The following is a 24408-nucleotide window of genomic DNA, read 5'->3' as shown; positions in this document are numbered from 1 at the left end:
CCAGTCACACTGCAGTTGCATGTCTCATTCCTCCCCACCACACTGCCGGCCCCCCTGGGAGGAGCGCCCTCTGTACAGGTGCCACTTCTGCTTGCAGTCCTTCCGTGGTTTCCCACCACATGCAAGATGAAGTCCACGTTCAGTGGTTTATACCAGCTCCTCTCAGCAGGCTGCTGCCCACCCCCAACCCTGCCGATAACCTGTGGCATCCTTGAGCTACATGTGGTTCCCCAAATCTGCCAGGTTCTTAGAGCCTCCAGCCTGAGCCAGGGCTGTTCCCATCACTTGCAGTGCTCCTCCTGTCCTGCTCACTAGTCAGCCTCGACTTGCGGACCAGTTTCTGTCATTTCCATCATACAGCCTTCAACCGCTTCAAGTAATCGTCTTTTTCTACTTAACATTCACTGAGCACTTTGCTGGACATTGTGCCAGCCCTTAACACATACGACCTCATTCAATCCTTGCCCTGGGAAGCAGGGTCTAGAGTCCACAAGTTCCAGGCTTGAGGTCATGGGGACTGTGCTGTTAGCTACCCGATGACACTGCCTTTTCTGGGTTCGCCTTCTACCTGGCAGAGCACACTCTGATTTGCCATGTATGTGCCCCTCATCTCTGTCCTTCCCCTGGCCTGGGACAGAGGAGACGGGCAGCAAAACTTCGAAGATGCTGGAATGAGGTTATTTTCCATATCCGTTATAAACTTCCATGTTCTTTTCGTTTCTTTGTGGGGATCATTCATTGCAGCTTTGTGTACAGCTGTCTATGTGGGTCTCTTAGGCTATCTGTTGGACTTTGATGCCATAAATATTTTTCACCTTCTGTCATGTGGCAGCTTACTTGGTGTCTTACTGAGAGTCATGGAGACTGGAAAAGGGGAAGAAGATACGGTGCCTGCCATGGTTTGCAGAGACCACATGGGATGCAACTAGCAGTCAAAGACGACACATTTGAGTACTTGTACTAAGGATGACATATAACATACAAATTCTTTGGCATAGCATATAAGGCCCTTCAAGATCTAATTCGAGATACTTTTTCAGCTTTGTCTGCTGCACCCCCACAGAGCCCCAAGCCCCAACCATCCTGAGGTGCTTTGTGGTTCCCTGAGCCTCTGTGCTTTAAATGTCTCTGTTCCTTTGTACATACTCTTCTTTACCAAGAGAGCCTTCACTTCCCTGCCTTTCTGGTGGCTTCTTACTCGTCTTCGATGACAAGCTTCAGGGCAACTTCCTTTAGACTTCTGTCTTTGGGTTTTCATGGCCTTTGTCTGGTTTTGTATTTTTGTGGTATGACCCTTACGATACAGATTTTGCAAGTCTGTTCTGCCTAATGAATGTTGAGGGCAAGGCCCATGTCTCGGTGATGGAAAAATGAACAAATGACAGTGAAAATAAGATACGTGGGAAGGAGGGAATGATGCTGTTGCCGTGCAGCTGGCTGGCTGGCAGGAGTCACATTTGGCTGCAGGAACAGAGATCTGAGTAAAGGGGCTTAAAGAGATCAGGGGTTCATTCCCTTATGTGAGACAGGTTTGGAGGCAGGTGGTTAAGCGCTGGTGTGGGGGCACCATGATGTCAGCAGGAACCCTACTCAGCAGCTCCACACGCCTTTCACAGGCCAGAACGGAGTCACGTGGTCCCCTCCAGCTGAATTCTGAAGAGAGAAATATATGGTAACAAATGGAAGTTATTTGTGCATTTAATTTAAAATGACATTTCTTAAAAAAAAAAAAAGTTTTTCAATCTGAAAAGGCTTTTCCCCAAAGAAGATATAAAAGTGGCCAATAAACACACAGAAAGGTGCTGAGCATCATTAGTCACTTCGGTTCAGTCGCTCAGTCGTGTCCGACTCTTTGCGACCCCATGAGTCACAGCACGCCAGGCCTCCCTGTCCATTACCAACTCCCAGAGTTTACCCAGACTCATGTCCATTGAGTTGGTGATGCCATTCAGCCATCTCATCCTCTGTCGTCCCCTTCTGCCCCCAATTCCTCCCAGCATCAGGGTCTTTCCCAATGAGTCTCTTCACATGAGGTGGCCAAAGTATTGGGGTTTCAGCTTCAGCATCAGTCCTTCCAGTGAACACCCAGGACTGATCTTCTGTAGGATGGACTGGTTGGATCTCCCTGCTTTCCAAGGGACTCTCAAGAGTCTTCTCCAACACCACAGTTCAAAAGCATCAATTCTTCGACACTCAGCTTTCTTCACAGTCCAACTCTCACATCCATACATGACCACTGGAAAAACCAGAGCCTTGACTAGATGGACCTTTGTTGGCAAAGTAATGTCTCTGCTTTTTAATATGCTATCTAGAGAATTACAAATGAAAACCACAATAAGATAGCACTTCATACCCTCTCGGATGTCGGTAGAATCAAAACAATATAATAACAAGTGTTGACAAGGACATGGAGAAATTGAAACCCTCATGCAATACTGGTTTTGCAAAAAGAACTGTAGAATGGTGCAGCCACTTTGGGAAGCAGCCTGGTAGTTCCTGAAAATGTTAAACATTGAGTTACCATGTGACCCAGCAGTTCCATTCCTGGCTCCCAACCCAAGAGAGTGAAAGCCTCCATCCACACAACAACTTGCACCTGAATGTTCCCAGGAGCACTGTTCGTAACAGCCAGAAGTGGGAACAACAAAAGTGTCGTCAAACACTGAATGGATCAACAAATTGTGGTCTCTCCGTGTAATGAGATATACGAGTGAAGGACTGACACTTCCCATAACATGGAGGAACCTCAGAAACATAATTGTGAATGAAAGGAGCAAGGTAACAAAAGGCTGCATAGTGTACGAGTCCCTCCATGTGAAATGTCTGGAACAGGCAGATATGTAGACACAGACGGCAGATTAGTGGTTGCCTGGGGGGAGGAGGAATGGAGTGAGTGCTAATGGGTTTCTTTCGGGGGTGATGAAAATTTTCTGAAATTAGTGGTCATTGTTGCACAACTGCACCTGTGCTAAAAACCATTGTACACTTTGAAGAGAGTGAATTGTATGGTATGTGAATTGTATCTCAATAAAACTTTTAAAAGCCAGAGTTTATCTGTTTGTAAGACGTGTCTTCCAAATTAATGTCACAAGAAAGGAACTGGTAGGGGGTGGGATGGGGTTCCTCAAACCAGTGAACATTTCACAGATTGTATTCATCTTCTCTTCGTTTGAATCCTGGCTTTAAAACAGATCTGCCCTGCCTGCTAGGGTCAGATCCCTCTGGCTGGTTGCCCAGATGACGATTCTGAGTGGTCTCTTTGTTCTGTAGACTTATCAGTTCAAAAACGAACCTATTTTTCTGAGTCTCCAAAGCTGAGGAATGGAGCTGCCAGAGGGTCAGCAAATAGATGTAGAAAGCCACTTTATCTGCAGACCAGCAGAATGTCAGAAGGGTTTGCTCTATGGCACCCTTGTTCCTTGGAGATTTTCTGGCTGACTGATGGGCAGGCAGCTGGGAGGCTGTGAGGGAGTCATGTTTGGAAAGGTCTCTATGCCAAGTCTGCAGACAGACAACTGCCGACCAAGAGCTCCGTCTCCATAAGCCCCCAATTCCTCCATTGGTGAAACTGGAGTGATAACAGCCTTATGAAACCAGGGCAGCGTACTGTAAACACTGAGGGTTTGCACCAGGAGTGCGGTTCTGGAATGACAACCTCAGGGTGGCTCCAGAGGACACAGAGCGAGCAATGGAAGGGTACATCTGTCTGGCAGGAGATGAGGGTGTGGACACGGTGGGGAGGCGTGTTAGGAGGCCCAGTGGCAGAACTGATCAGAAGGCTGCAGTGGCGGGAGTTGCCTGAAGTTCTAGGTTTGATGAGATGCGGTAAGTGACACTAGTCATTGGATTAAAGAGCTCATCCTCCTCGCTCTTGCCCTTCTGCCCTTGGAGCTACAGGTTGAATCCAGGCCCATCTTTGCCTCGCAGCTGGGAGTTTCCATGTCACCTTCCCCCAGCGGGGACCAACCAACATTTTCATCTTTTTTATCTTTGCAGGTTTTTATTGAGAGGCCAGAAGAACTTCCATCCTCAGATCTCTGACTCCTGAGGTGCCCTGGAACCTTTTCCCTTCCCCTTCCTTTCCCTTCCTCTAGCCCAGGGTCCACGTGGGGAACTTGCTTCTCCCCAGGCCCCTCCGTCGTGGCTCACTAAGTTGGTCTCTGACGCGTCCCAGGAGGGGAAGCAGGGTTGGGTGGCATCCCTTTGCCAGAGAGAGTGACCAGTGATACGTCTGCCCTCCCGCGTAGGATGCACCAGCTCAGTGACCTGTAAGGGCCGTTTCATCACGTCTGTCTCTCCCGAGACCTGACCTTAGGTGGGAACGTAGGCTCTCATTCAGCGCTCAGGCTGTCAAGCTGCCAGCAGCTGCAGGTCCCTCTTGTCTAGAATGGACAGCATCACCTAGAAGTGGGCGCGCTCTAGTGCCATGAACGACATCAAGAGCAACCGGGAGCTGTACCTGCAGTGCACCGCCACGGCCCCCAAGCTGCTGGCCCATGTCTCCAGGCTGCTTGTCGGCTGCCGGAGCGCAGGCATTTCTGTACCCAAGGGCATCAGAAACATCTTTGAGTTCACCTGGGAGGAGCTGATCACCGACCCCATGATCCCTACCCCCTCCGACATCTTGGGCCTGGAGATCAGCATTGGCGCCCCGCCCGTGGTGCTTATGGAATCAGCCCCCATGCAGGCCCCCGTCCAGAAGAAGCCGCCCCCGCCAGTGCTCCCGCCACCGATGCTGCCCCCTTCCACCGGGCCGGCCAAATCCACGCACTCTCCTACCCACTGCCGCCACAGGCAGTCCAGCCAGGAGACCCTGCACAGGTTCCAGCGACAGTCCATCCACCTGCTGACCGAGCTCCTCAGCCTGAAGATGAAGGCCATGCTGGAGTCTGTGTCTGGTAAGTTGGCCAAGGCTGGCTCTGTGAAGCGTAGCTCATTTTTCTGGGCCCAGAGGGTCTGGCCTGGGCAGGTGTGTGTGTCCACCATACCCTCCCCAGACAGGTCTCCAAGGACGTGCTGTGGAGAAGTGGCAGCCAAGGGTCTGCTTTGCAGCTCAACTACTTCCTGAGACCACCCCCAGGGATCATCCATCCCCCGCCCCCCCCCCCCGTTCCCCACGTTGTCCTCCTATCCCTCCAGCTTTGCCAAGCCCAGGTTGAAAGGTGGACGGTGAGCACAGTGTGAGGTCCGAGGTATTGAAGGGCCCAGTTTGTGGAAATGATACAGTGGTAGACAGAGGCAGCACCCAGGAGGAGGGGGCGAATTGGGAGGGCTGGTTGGTAGCCAGAACAGGAGAGTAGTGAGAACCGGGGTCTGTCCACGATAAGGGTCTCTCATCCCACTATTGGGGACCTGGGAACTCATCACTGATGAAGCCTTCTGGGTGCTGTTATTTTAAATACCAGTAGCATCAGCTTAGATAGCATCACCAACTCAATGGACATGAGTCTGAGCAAACTTCAGGAGACAGTGAAGGACAGGGAAGCCTGGCGTGCTTCAGTCCATGGAGCAGCAAAGAGGCAGACACGACTTAGCAACAGAACAACAGCAACAAAAGCATCAGTCTCCAGGCCTGATGGGGAGAGAAGGGGACAAGGGCAGAGAGCGAGGGGCCACCTGGAGGTCTTTGGAGCTCAAGGCCCTCATTAGGAGCCCCTCACACCTCCTTACCCTGGGAATAGATCTTCACTCCCCCTTACTTCAGGGCCACTTAGGGAAGTCCTTTTCTAGAAGCACTTTCCCCACCCTGGAGAAAAGTGAGTAGTTGCCTTTGATGACTTTCTTAGGAGATGCCAACCCCTTGGACATTACAAAGCGCTTTGTGGAGGCCAGCCAGCTCCTGCACCTCAATGCCAAAGAGATGGCTTTTGACTTCCTGATTGGCACCATCGGGAGAAATTGTGGCAGTGCCGGACAGACAGGGAAAGGTGGGTACCTGAGTTTCAGCTCTTAGGTGAAAGGTCAGACAATACCAACAAGAGTGCAGTGGAAAGGGCAAGTCCCCAGTTTAACGTTTGACGTTTCCAAGAGTTGAGGTGGATGCGAAGCAGTGTGGATTCTCACCTGCTGCAGCTGAGTGTGCATATTGGTGCAGTTCCTGTGGAGAACAGGGTGGTGGTGTCTGCAAGGGGGGAGATGCTCTAGCATCGTACCACCCAGCAGTTTCTCTGCTGAGTCATTCCCTAGAGCCCTGCCTCTTAAATGCTCTTCAGTGAAGGACCACTTTGTAAAATTTCCAGTCCCTTGTGGATCACCCCGTTTGCAAACATGATATTGTCACAGGAACATCAGGTTGGCACATAAACTTCTAAATGTTTCTCCTCAGTTACTGTATTCACCTGGTCATGGCCTGTGTGGATTCTTACCAGGTCACACGTGAGAACTGCACTGCCCTAGAGAAACTCTCACACATGTTAGAAGAAATCGTATCACAGTGTCTATTGCAGAATTGTTTGGGATGAAAAAAAAAAAAAACCGGAAACAACCTAAATGTTCACCAACAAGAGAAAAATTACAGTCTTTAGATGATGGAGCATAATGAGAAGTGGAAGTGAATCAAGCACTGAAGCACACACATCAACATAGATTAAAAAATGGTGTTAAGCAAAAAAAAAAGAAAGCAAGTTATAGAAATACATTTGGTATAATGCCGTTTAAATAAAGTGTAAAATAACAAAATTATAGCATACTGCTTTTGAGTACATTATACAAAGTATAAGGACCAGAGCCGAATGGGAATAATCAGAGGGCCTGAAGTAACAGACATAGAGCTAGAGGACGTGATCTCTGACAGTGGGAAGGGGAACAGCTGTGATTTAAAAGACAGCAGTTCAGGAACATCTGTACTGCTGTCTCTCTTAAGCTTGGTGGATATAGAGGAATTCATTTCACATGCCCGAAAGTCCTCGCTGTTAGGAACCTTGATGGGGAAGCATAATAAGTTTATAACCCATAACCATTTGCCCTAACCTATAAAATCCATCCCCTTTTTAGTGTCTCTCCCTGTCCTCTGACTGTCAGGCTGCCCTTGATGGTCAGAGGCTAAACATCTGATGATAATACATGAACACACAGGGCAAATAAATTGCACAGTAAAACTGCAAGGCTTGGGGGGAAATGTGGGATTTCATGAACTCCGTGAGAATGATGGTAGAGAGCTGCTGGGTGTCCACATGAAGCCACCCGTGAGTGATGCGGAGAAGCAAAACTAGTTGCCAAGGGCAGAAGGGTTGCCAGGGCGACCACTCCATGCAGAAAGGATGACTTGGGTATCAAAGGGTTAACAGTACACACAAATTTGGACCTTTTTGCAAAAGGCAGATGTGAAGGGACTCATGTTTTATTGCTGTCATACAACCATTCAGAAAAAAAATATCACACCATCTGAAAAAACCAACAGTTTTTATTTCTTATAAGAATTAGGCATGTGCCTACAATATCAGTGGACTTATGGTTAAATATAAGCTAGAGAAGGTTATTTTGGTAAACTTTGGTTTCCTTTCCTAAGGTAAAGTCCCAATCAAGCATACCCCAACTGTTTGCCATGGAGTATCTTCCCAGGGGGCGCAGTGGTAAAGAATCCACCTGCCACCTCAGGAGACACAAGAGATGTGGGTTTGATCCCTGGGCGGGGAAGATTCCCTGGAAGAGGAAATGAAAACCCGCTCCCATGTTCTTGCCTGGGAAATTCCATGGACAGAGGAGCCTGGCAGGCTACAGCTCATGGGGCCACAAAGAGACACAACTGAGTGTGCACACACACGGGTTTCTTTCTGTTTTAAGAGAATGAACTCTGCCCCTTGTGTTCAGGGTCAGCTCTGCTCTGATAATGACAGGCTCTCTGGCTATGCCCCGTTCATGCAGGAGGTTGCCAGCAGACATGGAGCTCTGTGCCCTGCACGCCACGTGGGGCTTGGAGCTCCACTCCACTGGAGCTCTACTTCGTTTGGGAGACAGCCGCCTGGTGGTCTGTCACGTGGGTAGGCGAGTCCTTTGGAGGGGAACGGGGAGCCTGGCCCAGCCACCCACCCTCAAACCTGCGAGCTGTGCTCTGCTTGCTGAACGTTGTGTTTCCCGACCCTGAAAATGAAGCAGTCATCCCTTTAGCGCTCCACCTCACAGGGTGTTTAAGCATCTTTCAGGGCCACAGGCTTTCACCTGCGACACAGTGGCTTCCCTCGTGGCTTGTGGTTAACCTGGTGGAGGAGGCTTTGCAGAGAGCCTGTTGGTGATGTTTGTCTGCATCAGAGGAGTGCTGAGCAAGCCTCTCCTGCATCACGCTCCCGCAGGAAATATCTCTTACTTGTTGGCACATCTATTCCTGATGCTCCTTCAAACAAACCTAGAGTTTGAAAAGAAAATCTGAATGGCAAAATATAAATGAGGGAGCAGTCTGTTTCCTTTGGGAAAGCATTCATCCTAGGAGGGCTTTAAGAAGAAGATTCCAATGCCTAGTGATTTGTTTTGCGTGAGTTTTGCTTTTCTGTTCCCTCTGATGGCTGAGGTAGACCCAAGCTGTAACTGAGTCTGGAGTGGCATTCCTCGAATGCTGTAACTGGTGTATACCCATTGCTAAGGCAGCATTTCCTTAGTAATAAAATTACTTCCTGTCTTTTCTCCTGTCTAGTCCTGACATGTCAGGAAAGAAAGCTGGACTGCTGCTTGATTTTTAGTTGATGGCCATATTATGAAATGAAACAACAAAAAGAAGACATAGTCTTGCCACTTTTATATAGTAGCTATTTTTTACTTCTGCAGTTCCCTTTGTGGTTCTTCTCTGTGTGTGTGTATTTGCGTATGTATATATATTTTTCTACAGATACGATAATTTTTCTATTTTTCAGTTTCCTTTGCTTAACAGACACAGTGTATTCCAACATGCCTATACCTTTACAGTTGCCATTCTAAGTGAGTGTCGAGTTCTTCTGATGTCCATGTTCCATAATTAACCGAATGCTTAGGCTTCCAGGTTTCTTGCTATTAGTATAATTTAATACTGATATAATATTAGTATAATAAGCATTGTCATATGCAACTTCATGCGTATTGGTTCTTATCACTGTTGTGTTGGTTATTAAGATTACTCTCCCAGGAGAGAGGATTCCTGGGCAGAAGCTCTCAGGATATATATAGTTCTTGTTAAATACTGCTTTCTTGGTGAATTTTCTCTGCACCAGTAGGACTGACTGGTTTTATTCCATCTTTCTCAGAATTGGCTATTATTAGTTCTTTTCATGTGGTCCTAATTTCCGGCTTTGGGTTACCAGTGAAGGTGATCGTCTTTGGTTCATATCATTCAATGTGCAGTCTCTGGGTACAGGTTTTGTCTATTTAGAAGGTCATGTTTGCCATTTTCTTTATGAATTTGAATGAGCTGTGATGAATTGCTTGACATTTCCCAACAATTTCATGCCCGGCATGTGAAATGACTGTATTTGGGGGAAGAATAAGCAAATGATTTGATGAAGTTTGTGGAAGAGTGACCAAGATTTTCCACAAGTAAAGGGATGCCAAATTTTAATTCTTAAGTGGTCTGCTATCAGGTGATTTCGTACATGACAGTGTGATTCTGCAAGAGACTGATCTGTTGTTGCAGAAGCATCTGATTTCTGTGGCTTGGAGAAGGGGAATAGATAACTCTAAATTCTCTTCTAGCTAGCCCCATGTTTAGTCTCTTGACCTAGTGTAGCAGTTATATCTGCATTTATCCTTAGGGTAACGTCACCTTTTGTGCCTGCCTTCTCTTCCCTTCTCTGATGGGGCTAAGCAGGGAGGACACTGTAGAGCAGACTTTTTAAAGATTTCTCTTAGTCACTCTGAGCCTTCTCCAGCAGTAAAAATCTTTTTCTTCCAGAATTTGTGGTTTTGTAACAACAGGGCACTTCAGAATATCTGGCCTACCATATGGCTAGGACAGAAAGTTCACTATTGTACTCTTGGTTAAAAAATTAAAATTAAAAAAACTGTAAGCAGCATCCCTTTCTGTTCCACTCCAGATTCCTTTATGAATATCCCAGCCATGGGCGTGAACTCGCCTTATCAGCTTGTCTACGAGGCCTCTACGGGCTGTCTGAGCTTTTCCCTCTCAACTGGAAGGGAATTCAAGAAGAAAACAGGTAACCATGATCCCCACCCCTGTATGTTTGGTGGTGGGGGTGGGATGGGGAGGTGGCTAGAAGATTTCCTGTGAGGCTGATGAGACGGTTTGGTTTTCTGATAGGAAGGATAGGTAGCTGCCCTGGCTGGAGACCCAGCAGCTGTTAACAGACTATGTGCCCCACAAGGTGACATATCTCAACCCAGTCCGTCCACCCTGCAGTCTCATTGTTTGAATGTTTACAAGCCCTCCACCTCTGTCAGTGTGGTTCCTTTCACCTGGAGCAGCACCCCTACCAAACCCACATCTTCCACCTGCTATGTTATCCCATACTCACCGCCTCTGCCTAGAGACTTGTGTACTCACCCAGAAAGTAGGGGAACCCATACATGAACAGAGGTGTTTGGATACCAGACCTTAGCGTGTGTCCCCAACTGGGCCGGTTTATGTGGGCAGAACACAGACACAGGGGCTGCTGCTATTCTACTGCAGAAGACAGAGCAGAAGGAAAAGCTTAAAGAAAAGAGCTGGTGGCAGGTGAGACCGCCGAGCGTAGCACTGGCCACGCAGTCAGAGCTTGAGGAGGGATGAGCTGGGGCTGGAGAGGGCAGAGAAGGGGCTTCTCTCCCTTTGGATCTTCCAGGGGCCCCCAGGCTGTGATGGCAGAGTGGTGGGGTACGGGAGGGACTGTGTTCACAGAGGACGCTTGGGAAGCTCAAAGACTGTCTAGTGATTCCCGCAGACCCTGGAGGTCAGGCTGGAAGTTGAGAAGCTTGGGTTTTATTCCTGAGCCTACCTCGGATGGTCATGAGTTTTGCCTTCCTCCAGGCCTCACTCTTCATGTCAAGCTAATCCTCTCACTTTTTCTGTCAGTGAACAGATGTTTGTTGAACAATCGCTAGTTGTCAGCCACTCTTCTGAATGCCAGGGCTGCACGTGTGGATTCTAAGACGAAGAGCACTTTCCTTGCTGGAGCTGACGTCCTCAGCTTCGTGTTCCCCCTGTTCCTTTACTCCTGTTGATGCATTGTCTCCCCCTCTGAGCGTCACTTCCAGCGTCCCACTTTATATTCTCCTGGTTTATCCTATCTCCTCCTGAGCTGGCCTTACATCCGTGCAGTTACTTTGAGGGGAAACAGAGTCTCCTCAGGACCCTTACTGAACTCATGATTTTTCTGCCTAATGACTTCAGTTCAAGGGTGATGCCTTGAGTAAGGCTGTTTCAAAACAAGTTCCATATGTCTCTTGATCTTTTGGTTGGTGTGGCTGTTTTCCTCTGCCACCTGAAGATGCGATCACCCTATGACTCTGCATCACTCTCACTAGGATGTATGTTCAACGATGCTGCATTTCTTACAGGGTCCTGATGTTGTTCAGAAATTATTCTCACACATGAGTGCTAGGATGGGTGGTTAACCTTCCCTAATAGTTTATAAGTAGCCACGTGTCCTAGTTTATCCACTTAAGTCCCATTTTATGCTGTTGTCCTGACATAACTATTAATTATACCCATGTTCACTCTAAAGTGCTCTATCTTAAGGAACATATTGCTGGGTCTGGTAGCTAAGTCCCCATGCTCCCCGTGCTGGAGGCCTGGGTTCAATCCCAAATCAGGTAACTAGATCCCACACTCCACAAATAAGCGTTCATATGCCGCAAGGAACAGATCCTACTAATGCTGAAGAAGCTGAAGTTGAACAGTTCGATGAAGACCTACAAGACCTTCTAGAACTAACAGCAAAAAAAAAAAAATGTCCTTTTCATCATAGGGCACTATAATGCAAAAGTAGGAAGTCGAGAGATACCTGGAGTAACAGGCAAGTTTGGCCTTGGAGTACCAAATGAATCAGGGCAAAGGCTAACAGTGTTTTGCCAAGAGAATGCACTGGTCATAGCAAACATCCTCTTCCAACAACACAAGAAACGCCTCTACACATGAACATCACCAGTTGGTTGACACTGAAATCAGATTGATTATACTCTTTGCAGCTGAAGATGGAGAAGCTCTATACAGTCAGCAAAAACAAGACTGGGAGCTGACTGTGGCTCAGATCATGAACTCCTTATCGCAAAATTCAAACTTATATTGAAGAAAGTAGGGAAAACCACTAGCCCATTTGATATGACCTAAATCAAATCCCTTACGATTATACAGTGGAAGTGACAAATAGATTAAAGAGATTAGATCTCATAGACAGAGTGCCTGAAGAAATATGGACAGAGGTTTATGATGTTGTACAAGAGGCAGTGATCAAGACCATCCCCAAGAAAAAGAAATGCAAAAAGGCAAAATGGTTGTCTGAGGAGGTTACAAATAGTTGAGAAAAGAAGAGAAGTGAAAGGCAAAAGAGAAAAGGAAAGCTATAGCCATCTGAATGCAGAGTTCCAAAGAATAGCAAGGATAGATAAGAAAGCCTTCCTCAGTGATCAGTGCAAAGAAATAGAGGAAAACAATAGAATGGGAAAGACTAGAGATCTCTTCAAGAAAATCAGAGATATGAAGGGAATATTTCATGCGAAGATGAACACAATAAAGGACAGAAATGGTCTGGACCTAACAAACGCTGAAGATAATTAAGAAAAGGTGGCAAGAATACACAGAAGAACTGTACAAAAAGATCGTCACGACCCAGATAACCACGATGGTGTGATCACTCACCTAGAGCCAGACATCCTGGAATGTGAAGTCAAGTGGGCCTTAGAAAGCATCACTACGAACAAAGCTAGTGGAGGTGATGGAATTCCAGTTGAGCTATTTCAAGTCCTAAAAGATGATGCTGTGAAAGTGCTGCACTCAATATGCCAGCAAATTTGGAAAACTCAGCAGTGGCCACAGGACTGGAAAAGGTCAATTTTCATTCCAATTCCAAAGAAAGGCAATGCCAAAGAATGTTCAGACTACTGCATAATTGTATTCATCTCACATGCTAGCAAAGTAATGCTCAAAATCCTCCAAGTGAGGCTTCAACAGTTTGTGATCCAAGAACTTCCAGATGGTCAAACTGGATTTAGAAAAGGGAGAGAAACCAGAGATCAAATTGCCAACATCTGTTGGATCATAAAAAAAGCAAAGAGAGGTCCAGAAAAACACCTACTTCTGCTTCATTGACTATGCCACAGCCTTTGACTGTATGGATCACAACAAACTCTGGAAAATTCTTAAAGGGATGGGAATACCAGACCACCTTCCCTGCCTCCTGAGAAATCTCTATGCAGGCCAAGAAGCAACAGTTAGAACCGGACATGGAACAACGGACTGGTTCCAAGTTGGGAAGGGAGTACGTCAAGGTTGTATATTGTCACCTTGCTTGTTTAACTTATGTGTAGAGTATGTCATGGGAAATGATGGGCTGGATGAAGCACAAGCTGGAATCAAGATTGCCAGGATAAATAATCAATAACCTCCGATAAGCAGATGACACCACCCTTATGGCCGAAAGCGAAGAGGAGCTGAGGAGCTTCTTGATGAAAGTGAAAGAGGAGAGTGAAAAAGCTGGCTTTAAAGTCAACATTCAGAAAACCAAGATCATGGCATCTGATCCTATCACTTCATGGCAAATAGATGGGGAAACAATGAGAGACTTTATTTTCTTGGGCTCCAAAATCACTGTAGATGGTGACTGCAGCCATGAAATTAAAAGTCGCTTGCTCCTTGGAAGAAAAGCTATGACCAACAAAGACAGCATATTAAAAAGCAGAGATATTACTTTGCCAACAAAGATCCATCTAGTTAAATTATGGTTTTCTCAGTTGTCATGTGTGGATGTGAGAGTTGAACCATAAAGAAAGCTGAGCACTGAAGACTTGATGCCTTTGAACTGTGGTGTTAGGGAAGACTCTTGAGAGTCCCTTGGACAGCAAGGAGATCAAACCAGTCAATCCTAAAGGAAATCAGTCCTGAATATTCACTGGAAGGACTGATGCTGAAGCTCCAGTTCTTTGGCTACTTGATGTGAAGAACTGACTCACTGAAAAAAATACTGATGCTGGGAAAGATTGAAGGCAGGAGGAGAAGGGGACGACAGGATGAGATGATTGGACGGCATTACTGACTCATTGGACATGAATTTAGCAGGCTTCAGGTGTTGGTGATGGACAGGGAAGGCTGGCATGCTGCAGTCCATGGGGTCACAAAGAGTCGAATATGACTGAACAACTGAACTGAACTAACTGAAAAGATTCCACAGTCAAATTTAAAAAAAATTTTTTTTAAAGACCATATTGTAGAGTCATTGTGTTTTAAGTCACTTTGGGTTTGGAACCTCTGCTACCTGTTCCACGTGCTCACGCTGTCACACCTTGCCAGCTGGCCCTCTTTGCCATTCTAGGGTCACACAGACATGAAAGGGAGTTGCATCTACTCTCCGAGTGGACAACAGCTATTTCTGGAGCATATCCCAGCTTTTCGGGCAGAGAACTCAGAGAAGTCTGTCAACAGTTGTTCCTGGTTGTCATACTTTGGGATCCAAACCAACCAGGGGCAAGCCAGAAATGAGTGCTCAGGCCAGAAGGTGTTCTAGGAGCTTAGCAGCAGGTAGCTGGGCCTCTGGTCTGGTGGCTGGAGGAGTCAGGGAAGGGACTACGAACCACTAAAGGTGGCAGGTACCAGAGATGGTACCCAGGTACCAACCAGAGACCTCAAGTCTTGGCTAACAGTGAGGAAGATGCCATTCTGAAGCTTTCATGGCTCAGGTGGCGCCTAAGCAGTGCCCCTTGCCTGCAGTCTCATTTTGGTTTTGAGACCAAGGTGAAGATGATCCTGCATATATCAAAGGAGAGCATATGGCTCCAGCTGAGTGGGCAGCAGAGGCTCAGAAGCACGTTGGATCTGAATAGATGTTTCTGGAAATTCAGCCACGGATGATCATCTCCACAGTTTTACGTCATCATATCCTCATGCCACCTAACACTGAAATGAAATAAGCGTAAAATATTGCCACTACAGAGTTCAGCAGACAGAAGAAAATCCATGAACTCAAAGACAGGACAATGGAAATTACTGAGTTTGAAGAACAGAAAGAAAAAGATTGAAGAAGAAGGAACAGAGCCTTCAAGGGAGTCCTGCAAAGTGAAATGAAAGGACACTAGACAGAACCACAAACTCACAGGGAGAAATAAAGATCTCCATAAAGGTAACACATGGGAAATTATAAAATTTCAATGATGAATTCTACCAGACATTCAAGGAAGAGCTAATGCCAATCATTCTAAAATTTTTCCCCCAAATTGAAGAGGGAACACTTCCCAACTCATTCCATGAGGCCAGTGTTGCCCTGATATCAGAGCCAAAGACACTATAAGAAAATTACAAGAAACCAGTATACTTGATGAACATTGATGTCAAAATCCTTAGCAGAATATTGGCAAACAGAATTTGACAGCATATTAAAAGGATTATATAACGTGACACCAAGCAGGATTTATTCCTGGAAGGCAAGCATGATTTAACAGGTAAAATTCAATCATTGTTAATAACACATTAACAGAATGAAGGGATAAAAATCCACATGATCTTCTCAGTTGATGTAGAAAAAGCATTTGACAAAACTTAACTTCCTCTTATGATAGAAAAAAAAAGCACTCAACAAACTAGGAATAGAAGGAAACGACTTCCACTTAATACAAGTCATATATGAAAACTGCACAGTGGACATCATATTCAGTGGTAAAAGATGAGAGCTTTCCCACTATAATCAGATACGAAGCAAGGATGTCTGCTTTCACCTCTGTTCATCATGTTACAAGAAGCTCTAACCAGAGCAGTTAAGCAAGAAAAATAAACGGCATTCACATTGAAAAGAAAGAGTTAAAAGTACCTGTTTGCAGATGATATGGTCTTATATGGTGGTTGTTCAGTCGCTCAGCCACCTCCAGCTCTTTGTGACCCCACGGACTGCAGCGCACCAGGCGTCCCTGTCCTTCACCGTCTCCTGGAGCTTGCTCAAACTCATCTCCATTGAGTCCAGGATGCCATCCGACCATCTCATCCTGTGTCATCCTCTTATCCTCCTGCTTTCTGTCTTTCCCAACATCAGGTTCTTTTCCAGTGAGTCAGCTCTTCACATCAGGTGGCCAAAGTATTTGAATTTCAACGTCAGTATCAGTCCTTCCAATGAATATTCAGGACTGATCTCCTTTAGGATCGACTGATTTGATCTTCTTGCAGTCCAAGGGGCTCTCAAGAGTCTTCTCCAACACCACACTTCAAAAGCATCAATTCTTCGGCGCTCAGCCTTCTTTTATGGTCCAACTCTCACATCCATACACGATGACTGGAAAAACCATAGCTTTGACTAGATGGACCTTTGTTGGCAGAGTAACGTCTCTTTTAAAATACGCTGTCTAGGTTTGTCATAGCTTTTCTTATATGGAGAAAACCCTAAATATTCTACACAAAAGAAGCTGTTAGAACTAATAAATGAATTTAGCAAAGTAGCAGGCTACAAAGTCAACACAAAAGTCAGCTTTATTTCTATACATGAACAGTAAACAATTGAAAAGGAAATTATGAAAACAGTCCCATTTACAAAAGTAACAAGAAGAGTCAAACACTTAGGAATTAGCAAAAGAGGTGAAAAACTTGTGCAATGAAAACTATAAAACATTGGTTAAGGAAATTAAAGAAGACATAAATGGGAACACATTCCGTGTTCGTGAATTGGAAGGTGTGACGTTGTTAAAATGTCAGTACTTCCTCAAGTAGTCTAAGGCGCGATACAATCACTATCAAAATGCCAAAGTTTTTTTTTAAATTAATTAATTTATTTAGGCTGCGCTGGGTCTTCGTTGCTGCATAGACTTTCTCTGGTTGTAGCAAGTGGAGGCTTCTCTCGTTGCAGTGCATCGACTTCCCGTTGCAGTGACTTCTCTTGTTGCCACTGGCCTTAGGGCGTGCAGGCTCTAGTAGTGGCCGCACGCAGGCTCGGTAGTGTCAGCTTATGGACTCTAGAGTGCAGGCTCAGTAGTTGTGACACGTGGGCTTAGTCGCTCCATGACACGCGTAATCTTCCTTGACCAGGGATGGAACCCATGTTCCCTGCATTGGCACGCAGATCCTTAACCACTGGACCACTAAGGATGTCCCCTAAAGATGTTTTTTGAAGAAATAGGAAAACTCGTCCTGAAAGTTATAAGAAATCTCAAGAGACCAGAGGGGTCAGAAAAAATCTTGAAAAGAGCAACAGGGGACTTTCCTTAGTGGCCCAGTGGCCAAGACTGTCTCCTCCCCATGCAGGGACCTGAATTCATTCCCTCGTCATGGAAGTGGATCCCACATGTTGCAACTGGAAGATCGTGCATGCTGCAACAAAGACAGAAGATCCTGCAGGCCACAGCTAAGATCCAGGACAGCCACATAAATAAGTAAAAGCAAATAAATATTTTAAAAAGGACAGTAAAACTGGAGGACTCACAAAATTGCAAAACTTACTGGAAAGCTGCACTCATCAAAATAGTGCAATACTGTCACCGTGACAAACATATTAACCGATGAAATGGAGTAGAGAACCCAGAAATAAATGTTTACATATATGAGCAAATGATTTTTGACAGGGTTCCAAGACCATTTAATGGGGAAAAGATAGTCTTTTCAACAAATGGTGATGGGAAAACTGGATATCCACATGCAAGAGAATGAAATTGGACCCTTAACACCATATATAAAAGTTAACTCAAAATGGATCAGGGACTTAAATGTAAGACCTAAAACAGTAAAACGCTTAGAAGATAATGAGACAGAAACATTATGACATTGGATTTCACAGTGATTCATGATTCAGTGAACCCGTAATCCAATCCATGATCCAGTGACTCATTCCTTTGGATATGTCACCAGAGGCATTGGCCAAGAAAGAGAAACATAGACACGTTGCATTTCATGAATTTTTAAAATTTTGTGCATCAGAAGACACTATTGACAAAAAGAGAGTCCACAGAATGGCAGGAAATAATTGCAAATCATGTCTGATGAGGGAGTGATATCCAGAATATATAGAGAGCTTCTAAAACTCAAGAACAAAAAAACAACCTGATTCAAAAATGGGCAAAGGACTTGAATAGACATTTCTCCAAAGAAGATATAGGTGGCCCATAGACACATTAAAAGAGGTTCAACATCACTAACTATTGGGAGAATGGATATCAAAACTACAATGAGATACTACCTCACCCCCAGTAGGATGATTACTGTCAAAAACCAGAAAACAAGTGCTGGTGAAAATGCAGAGATGTTGGAACCCTTTCGCACTGTTGGTAGGAATGTCAAATGGTACAGCCAAGTTTACTGTGGAAGACAGTATGGTAGTTCCTCAAAAATTAAACATGGAATTACCATATAATCCAGTGATTTCAATTCTCAGCATATACCCAAAAGAATTAGAAGCAGGGTCTCAAAGAAGTGTTTCTACAAGTGTTCATAGCAGCTTTATTCACAGTAGCTAAAACATGGGTGAAACTCAACTGTCTATCAGTAAATGATGGATAAAGGATAGTTGGTCATGGGTCATCCCTGGAGATCCAGTGGTCAAGATGCCATGCTTCCAGGGCAGGGGGCATGAGTTCGATCCCTGGTTGGGGAACTAAGATCCACATGCCACATGGTGTGGTCAAAAAATAAAATTTGGTCTGTACCTATGGAATATTGTTCAGCCTTAGGAAGGGAATTCTGCAGTATTGTTATAATATCAGTGAACCTTGAGGACGTTATACCACATGAAATATACCAGTCACAAAAAAGTCAAATACTGTATGACTCCACTTATACAAGGCACTTAGAATAGTCAAAATCATAAAGATAGAAAGTTAGACTGGTGATTGCCAGGGGCTGGCGGGAGGGGAGAACAGGGAGTTATTGCTGCAGTTTCAGTTTTACAAAATGTAAAGAGTTATGGGAATAGATGGTGATAACAGTTGCACAACACCGTGAGTGTATTTGATACCTCTGAACTGGCCTCTTAAAAATGAAGTTGGTAAGTTTTTGTTATATGTATTTTACCACAAACACATGCAGAAAACTCCAAAACATCACACTCCAAGTCTCAGTCCATACACTGCCCTCTGCTGAAGGCTGAGATAAGCCAGCATTACAGAAGTGTTGAAGCCCATTCCTTGAGCTGGAATTGAGGCTTTTTGTCTTAAGTCAGAAGTATCACAAGGAATCCCTTCTGTATCCACGGCAGCCATAGGTGTCCTCTCCCTATCCAGAACCAGGCCGCGCTTGGGGAAACGTGGCTGGATTCACCATCCTGCATGAATGTTCTTGACACCCACTCAGTTGACTCACAGAGTGACGCCTATTTCATAAGACCTGCTGGGAGTTCCTGCCTCTGGAAGCATAAATGATTCCCAGTTATTTTGACTCAAAGGATGCGGCTCTGCTGCTCTCCCCAGCCCCTCTCCCCAGGTAAACAGGAGCATCTTGAGAAACCATTGTCTCAAACCGTCCTTAACCTCTTCATCTCCAGCTACAGGCAAACCCAAAAATGCGGACGATGCTTTGGCGTCCCCGCAGCGAGGAGCAGGAGCGGGAACCTCTGCCTCCGAGGTTATCGAGTTGAGCGACCCTTGCCCTGAAGCCCGGGAGAAGCTGCAGGAGATGTGTCGTGTTATGTGAGCGCCCCAGTGGTTGGGGCAGGTGGGAGAGGAGGGCATGGCCTGTGTGTGCGGAAGGGGCATCCTGGGGGTGTTGGCCACCTGGTGCCCCCAGCGACCGTGGAGGGGTCTTTGCCATCCTTCACACGCACATCCCTAGTCCTTCGCCATTCATTCTCCTTTTCAGTCATACTGTAGCCTTATGAAGAAGGTAGGTTTATGCTCTTTCTGCAGATGAGGAAGCTGAGGTACCCCAAGTGCACAGCAGGAAAGCATTGTCTGAGGTCCTCTAGCTCAATGAGCCTGACCCAGGGCAATGCTTCTTGCCTCCTCACCAGTGAGACCCCTTTGCATGGCTTCCTATAATTTACACACCCTTGTAGTTAAGCATGTTTATTTTTTAACACAATTTGTTAGATGTTCTCTTTGGAAAAAAAGAAATACCTCTCAAACAAAACATATCTACATGGGTGATTAATGATATTTATGATTTTGTGGGTCACGAGTCCCAGCAGGTGAACCTGCATTTGCCTTGTTCCCTGGAGCAAGGCCCATGAAGGACTTCAAACGTAGTCACATCTAAGCATATACATGTCCTGGAGCTCCTGGGCGACTGTCTCTTCAGCTGTAGAGCTTGGGTAGAGGGCAGCCACCCAGTTTGCTCATAACTGTGACATTTCAGAAGGAAGCTGTCTTCCTTTGTAACCTCAGGATTGGGAGGGGATCAAAGCCTCCAGCTCCCCATCCCATTTTGCACACAGGCCCACCCCGTGGGTCTCCACCACTGTGCAAAAGGTGGAAATGAGGCCAGGAGTGGTCTGACAGGGGTACAGCCCTTCCCAGTTCTTCCTAAAAGCATTACCTGTGAGGATGAGGTGTTGGGGTGGGAGAAGGTCCTCCGGGGACAGGGAGATGGGGTGGGAGTCTCGGGAGCTGGGGAGGAGCTACAGGGAGCCTCCCTGGTGAGTGAGAGCCAAGTGGCTAGAAGACATGTTGATCTCCTTCCCTGCAGAGAAGCCGAAAGGGTCTCGTGGAAAGGGAGGAATATCTTCTACCCCATCATCATACGCAACTACAGGGCAAAGATGCCCCCTCATCTAATGTCGACCCCCAAAGGGGATGCTCAGACCCAGAGCTCCCACCACCCTCACCCTCCGGGTGCTCAGACTTATGCTCCCGCCCCTCACCAGCCTCCTGCCTACCACCTCCACTCCAGCCGGCACTCTCTGGAGTGGAAGGGGCCCAGGAAGTTCATCAAGTTGCATTACTCCTTCTACGATGGGTCCTCCTTTGTTTAGTATCCTTCTGTTCGGTCCTTTCTCCCCACAGCTCAGCCCGGAGAACGCCAGGGTTTGATAAAGCCGGGGTGCTTCCTTTGGCTTTTCAGTTGATCAGAGAAGCCTGATGACCGGTGCTCCGGGGTATTAAGAATTTGTCCAGGTCAGAGGAAGAAGTCCTGAGAGTCAAGCCTCCAGTTCAGGTCCTATCAACCAGGATGCAACAAGGCCAGCTGTGTATGATCACGTGTCAGCCTGTGCTGGGGGTATAGCAGTGGTCTCTGCCTTCGAGGTTCTCCCAGGCAACAAGAGGTTAGAGACACAGAACATCTCTAGCTGAGACAAGATGATAGGAGACCCTCAGTCCAGGTGGGAGAGTCTTCATCTTTTTGTTCCAGGCTCACTGGATGAGCCCTGTGGTTCTTGAATACTTTGCCCACAAGATCCATGTATTTGGAGTCTAATCCACAGCCCAGAGCCCCACCTGGCATGTGCCCGCCCGAGTTGCTCTGCAGCAGAAGTCTGTCTGCACTCATGAGCACATGGGCAGCTGGGTCGCAGCCTCGGGGTGTGGGAGTGGCCCAGGGGGACACATGTTCCCTTTGAGAGTCTGGTGAAAGGTGTAGACCCTCTTCCTGGAAACATGCACTGAGACATGCAGGGAAGCATGGCCTGTGGTTGCAGGGGTCTGCAGACCTCCACAGCTTGTCTGTGTACCTGGATTGCAGAACGCTAGACTGACGAAAAGTGAGATTTCTAATATGCAAATCCTCGTTGGGTAAATGCTGAGGGTTATGCATATTTTAGAGTGAATGGAGTCAGATTGCTTTTTTTTACACAAATGTTTCTCAAGTATCATATGTGATGGTGAATAGAATGAAGGTGCCACTTGACCTTGGAGGGAGCAACTTGACTATGAGTGCTTTCTTCTGAAATGAGGGAAAGGAGTTTGAATTTGGGTGTTGATGGTGAGAGAGGGCTCCCTTTGGAGAACGGTCCGGGGGAGGAACAGTGTATCAGGAAGGCACCTTGCACCCTATGCTCCTTACGGGGCCCCTGTTGCCCTCTCCCCAACACGCTCTAGAGCTGGACCGGACTCAGATGCACAGCCTGTTTGTCAGCAAGGCTCTGCGGCCAGAGAGGGCAGGGTGCTGACTCCAGACTCTGCAGCCTAAGTTGGACGAGATGCAAAGAGACACCAGTCTTTTCATTCTTGTCCCTTCGTTGTAGCAACAGGGAAACCAAGACCCAGAGGGGTGACTCACCCAATGCCACAGGGGAAACTGTTGGCAGAGCCAGGCGTGGATCCAGGGTCTCCTGACCTCTATTCAGGGCCCTCTTCCCAGCACCATTTTTATGCCTTTCAGGATTATTCCCTCCCACAGAGAGCAGGACAGGGGTTCTAGAAGCCAGGGGGAAACCTCATTTTACTAATAAAACCACTAAGCATACAGGGTTCACCACCTTTGGCAGAGAGGGTGGCTCTCTGAGCTGTCTCAGCAGGCAGCTCAGCAGGTCCGCCAGCCATGGCCTCTCATTTTCTTTGGCTTCCTCTCCACTGAACTGGGCATTCAGAACTGCAGTGCCTGTCACAGGAGTCCTATTGTTTCTCTGGCCATAAATGAGTGCATTCATCACCCTCTCTCAGCCCCGCTTCCAGGGCCCCCTGTATGTTGAACTCCTTATTAGGCAGCTGCTGCTCACAGGGGTCGTGGGGCTGCCCCTCTGACTGACTCCACACTGCATTGAATGGGACCATTCCCCAGAGCTCACGAAGCCTGTGTCTGTGAGTTAAGCTGCCACCAGAGAGGGTGAACGAGTATAGGTCAGGGGTTTGGGGGCCCGCACACAGCTCAGCCTGTAGGGATCCATACTCGCTCCCCTGCCGCAGAATCCCGAATGTCTCCTGCTGGAGACCTGAGCCATCGATGCGGGTGTGCTTGACCTCATCCCCAGTGATCATCACATCCTGGCCATTAATGTAGTTCGGCTGTGGGAGGAGCGGAGGAGGAGGCCTGGACTCTAGGCCCAGTTCTTGGTGACCCTGCCCGAGCCCCTGCATCCCTCTGGGACTTACTCCTCTGCATTATAAAATGACGAAGTGGGACCCAATGATCTTGAAGGACAGCGTCTGTGTTCCTGTGGCCAAATCACAAGTGCAACGGTTGGGTTGAGTCTTCCTCCCCACCTCCCCACCCCTCAGTCTAGCTAGAGTTTTGCTAACTTCGCAGGGCTGTTCAGAGAAACAGTTTGGGGGTTTGGGGGTTCTCTGTATTGTCTTTTTCTGTTCTTTGTTTTCTCTTCTTATATTATTTCCTCCTTCTGGTAGCTTTAGTTTTACTTTGCTCTCCGTTTAATGGTTCATTACAGTGGAAGGTTCAGTTGTTGATTTGCTATCATTCTCCTTTAATACAAATATTTTTTAAAATTTTATTGGAATGTAATTGATTTACACAGTTAGTAGTTTCTGCTGTACAGTGAAGTGAATCTCCACTCTTTTTAATTTTTTTCATCTTTTAAAAAATTGATATATAGTTGATTTACTATATCTGCTCTTTTTAAGATTCTTTTCCCGTATTGGTCATGGCAGAGCATTGAGAACAATTCTCTGCGCCACCCAGTAGGTTCTTGGTTCTCTGCTTTTTATATAGTGGTGTGTATGTGTCAGCCCCAGTCTCCCAGTTTATCTCCCCCCACACCCTTTCCCTCCTGGTAACCGCAAGCCTGTTTTCTACATCTGTGACTATATTTCTGTTTGGTAAAGAAGTTCATTTGTACGTTTTCTTTTTATTCTGCACATAAGCAACATCATATGATATTTGTCCTTCTCTGACTTTCTTCACTTAGTATGATAATCTCCCGGTCCCTTTATGTTGCTGCAAGTGGCCTTATTTCGCTCTTTTTAATGGCTGAGTGATATTCCGTTGTATATATGTACGACATCTTTCTCTATCCGCTCATCTGTCAGTAGACATTTAGGTTGCTTCCATGTCTTGGCTGTTGTAAACAATGCTGCAGTGAACATTGGGGTGCTCATTCGAACCATGTTTTTCTCCAGATAGATACCCAAGAGTCAGAGAAGGCAATGGCACCCCCCTCCAGTACCCTTGCCTGGAAAATCCCATGGGCGGAGGAGCCTGGTGGGCTGCAGTCCATGGGGTCTCTAAGAGTCGGACACGACTGTGCGACTTCACTTTCATGCATTGGAGAAGGAAATGGCAGTCTATTCCAGTGTTCTTGTCTGGAGAATCCCAGGGACGGGGGAGCCTGGTGGGCTGCCATCTGTGGGATCGCACAGAGTCGGACACGACTGACGCGACTTAGCAGCAGCAGCATACCCAAGAGTGGGATTGCTGAATTATATCATAGCTCTCTGATTTACTTTTCTCCATATTTTCTAGTTATTTTCTTAGTGGTTCCCTGGTATGATGGGATATAATTATTAAGA

The 24408-nt window shown here is 46.6% G+C and overlaps 1 protein-coding gene across 1 annotated transcript in view; it reads left to right on the top strand.

The window, feature by feature from the left end:
• The window catches only part of C22H3orf20 (chromosome 22 C3orf20 homolog), a 49936-nt gene continuing 29720 nt past the window's right edge, over positions 4193–24408 (top strand). The window contains exons 1-5 of the mRNA XM_018066684.1: positions 4193–4898; positions 5787–5927; positions 9996–10115; positions 19557–19701; positions 20696–20980. Of these exons, the coding sequence (XP_017922173.1) occupies positions 4427–4898; positions 5787–5927; positions 9996–10115; positions 19557–19701; positions 20696–20980 (1163 nt within the window). The 5' untranslated portion in view covers positions 4193–4426. The remainder of the gene's footprint in view (positions 4899–5786; positions 5928–9995; positions 10116–19556; positions 19702–20695; positions 20981–24408) is intronic.

This window comes from Capra hircus, chromosome 22, assembly GCF_001704415.2.
Source record: "Capra hircus breed San Clemente chromosome 22, ASM170441v1, whole genome shotgun sequence".
NCBI classification, from domain to species: Eukaryota; Metazoa; Chordata; class Mammalia; order Artiodactyla; family Bovidae; genus Capra; species Capra hircus.
The sequence above is the reverse complement of the archived record's forward strand: the minus strand, read 5'-3'. Positions and strand labels throughout refer to the sequence as shown.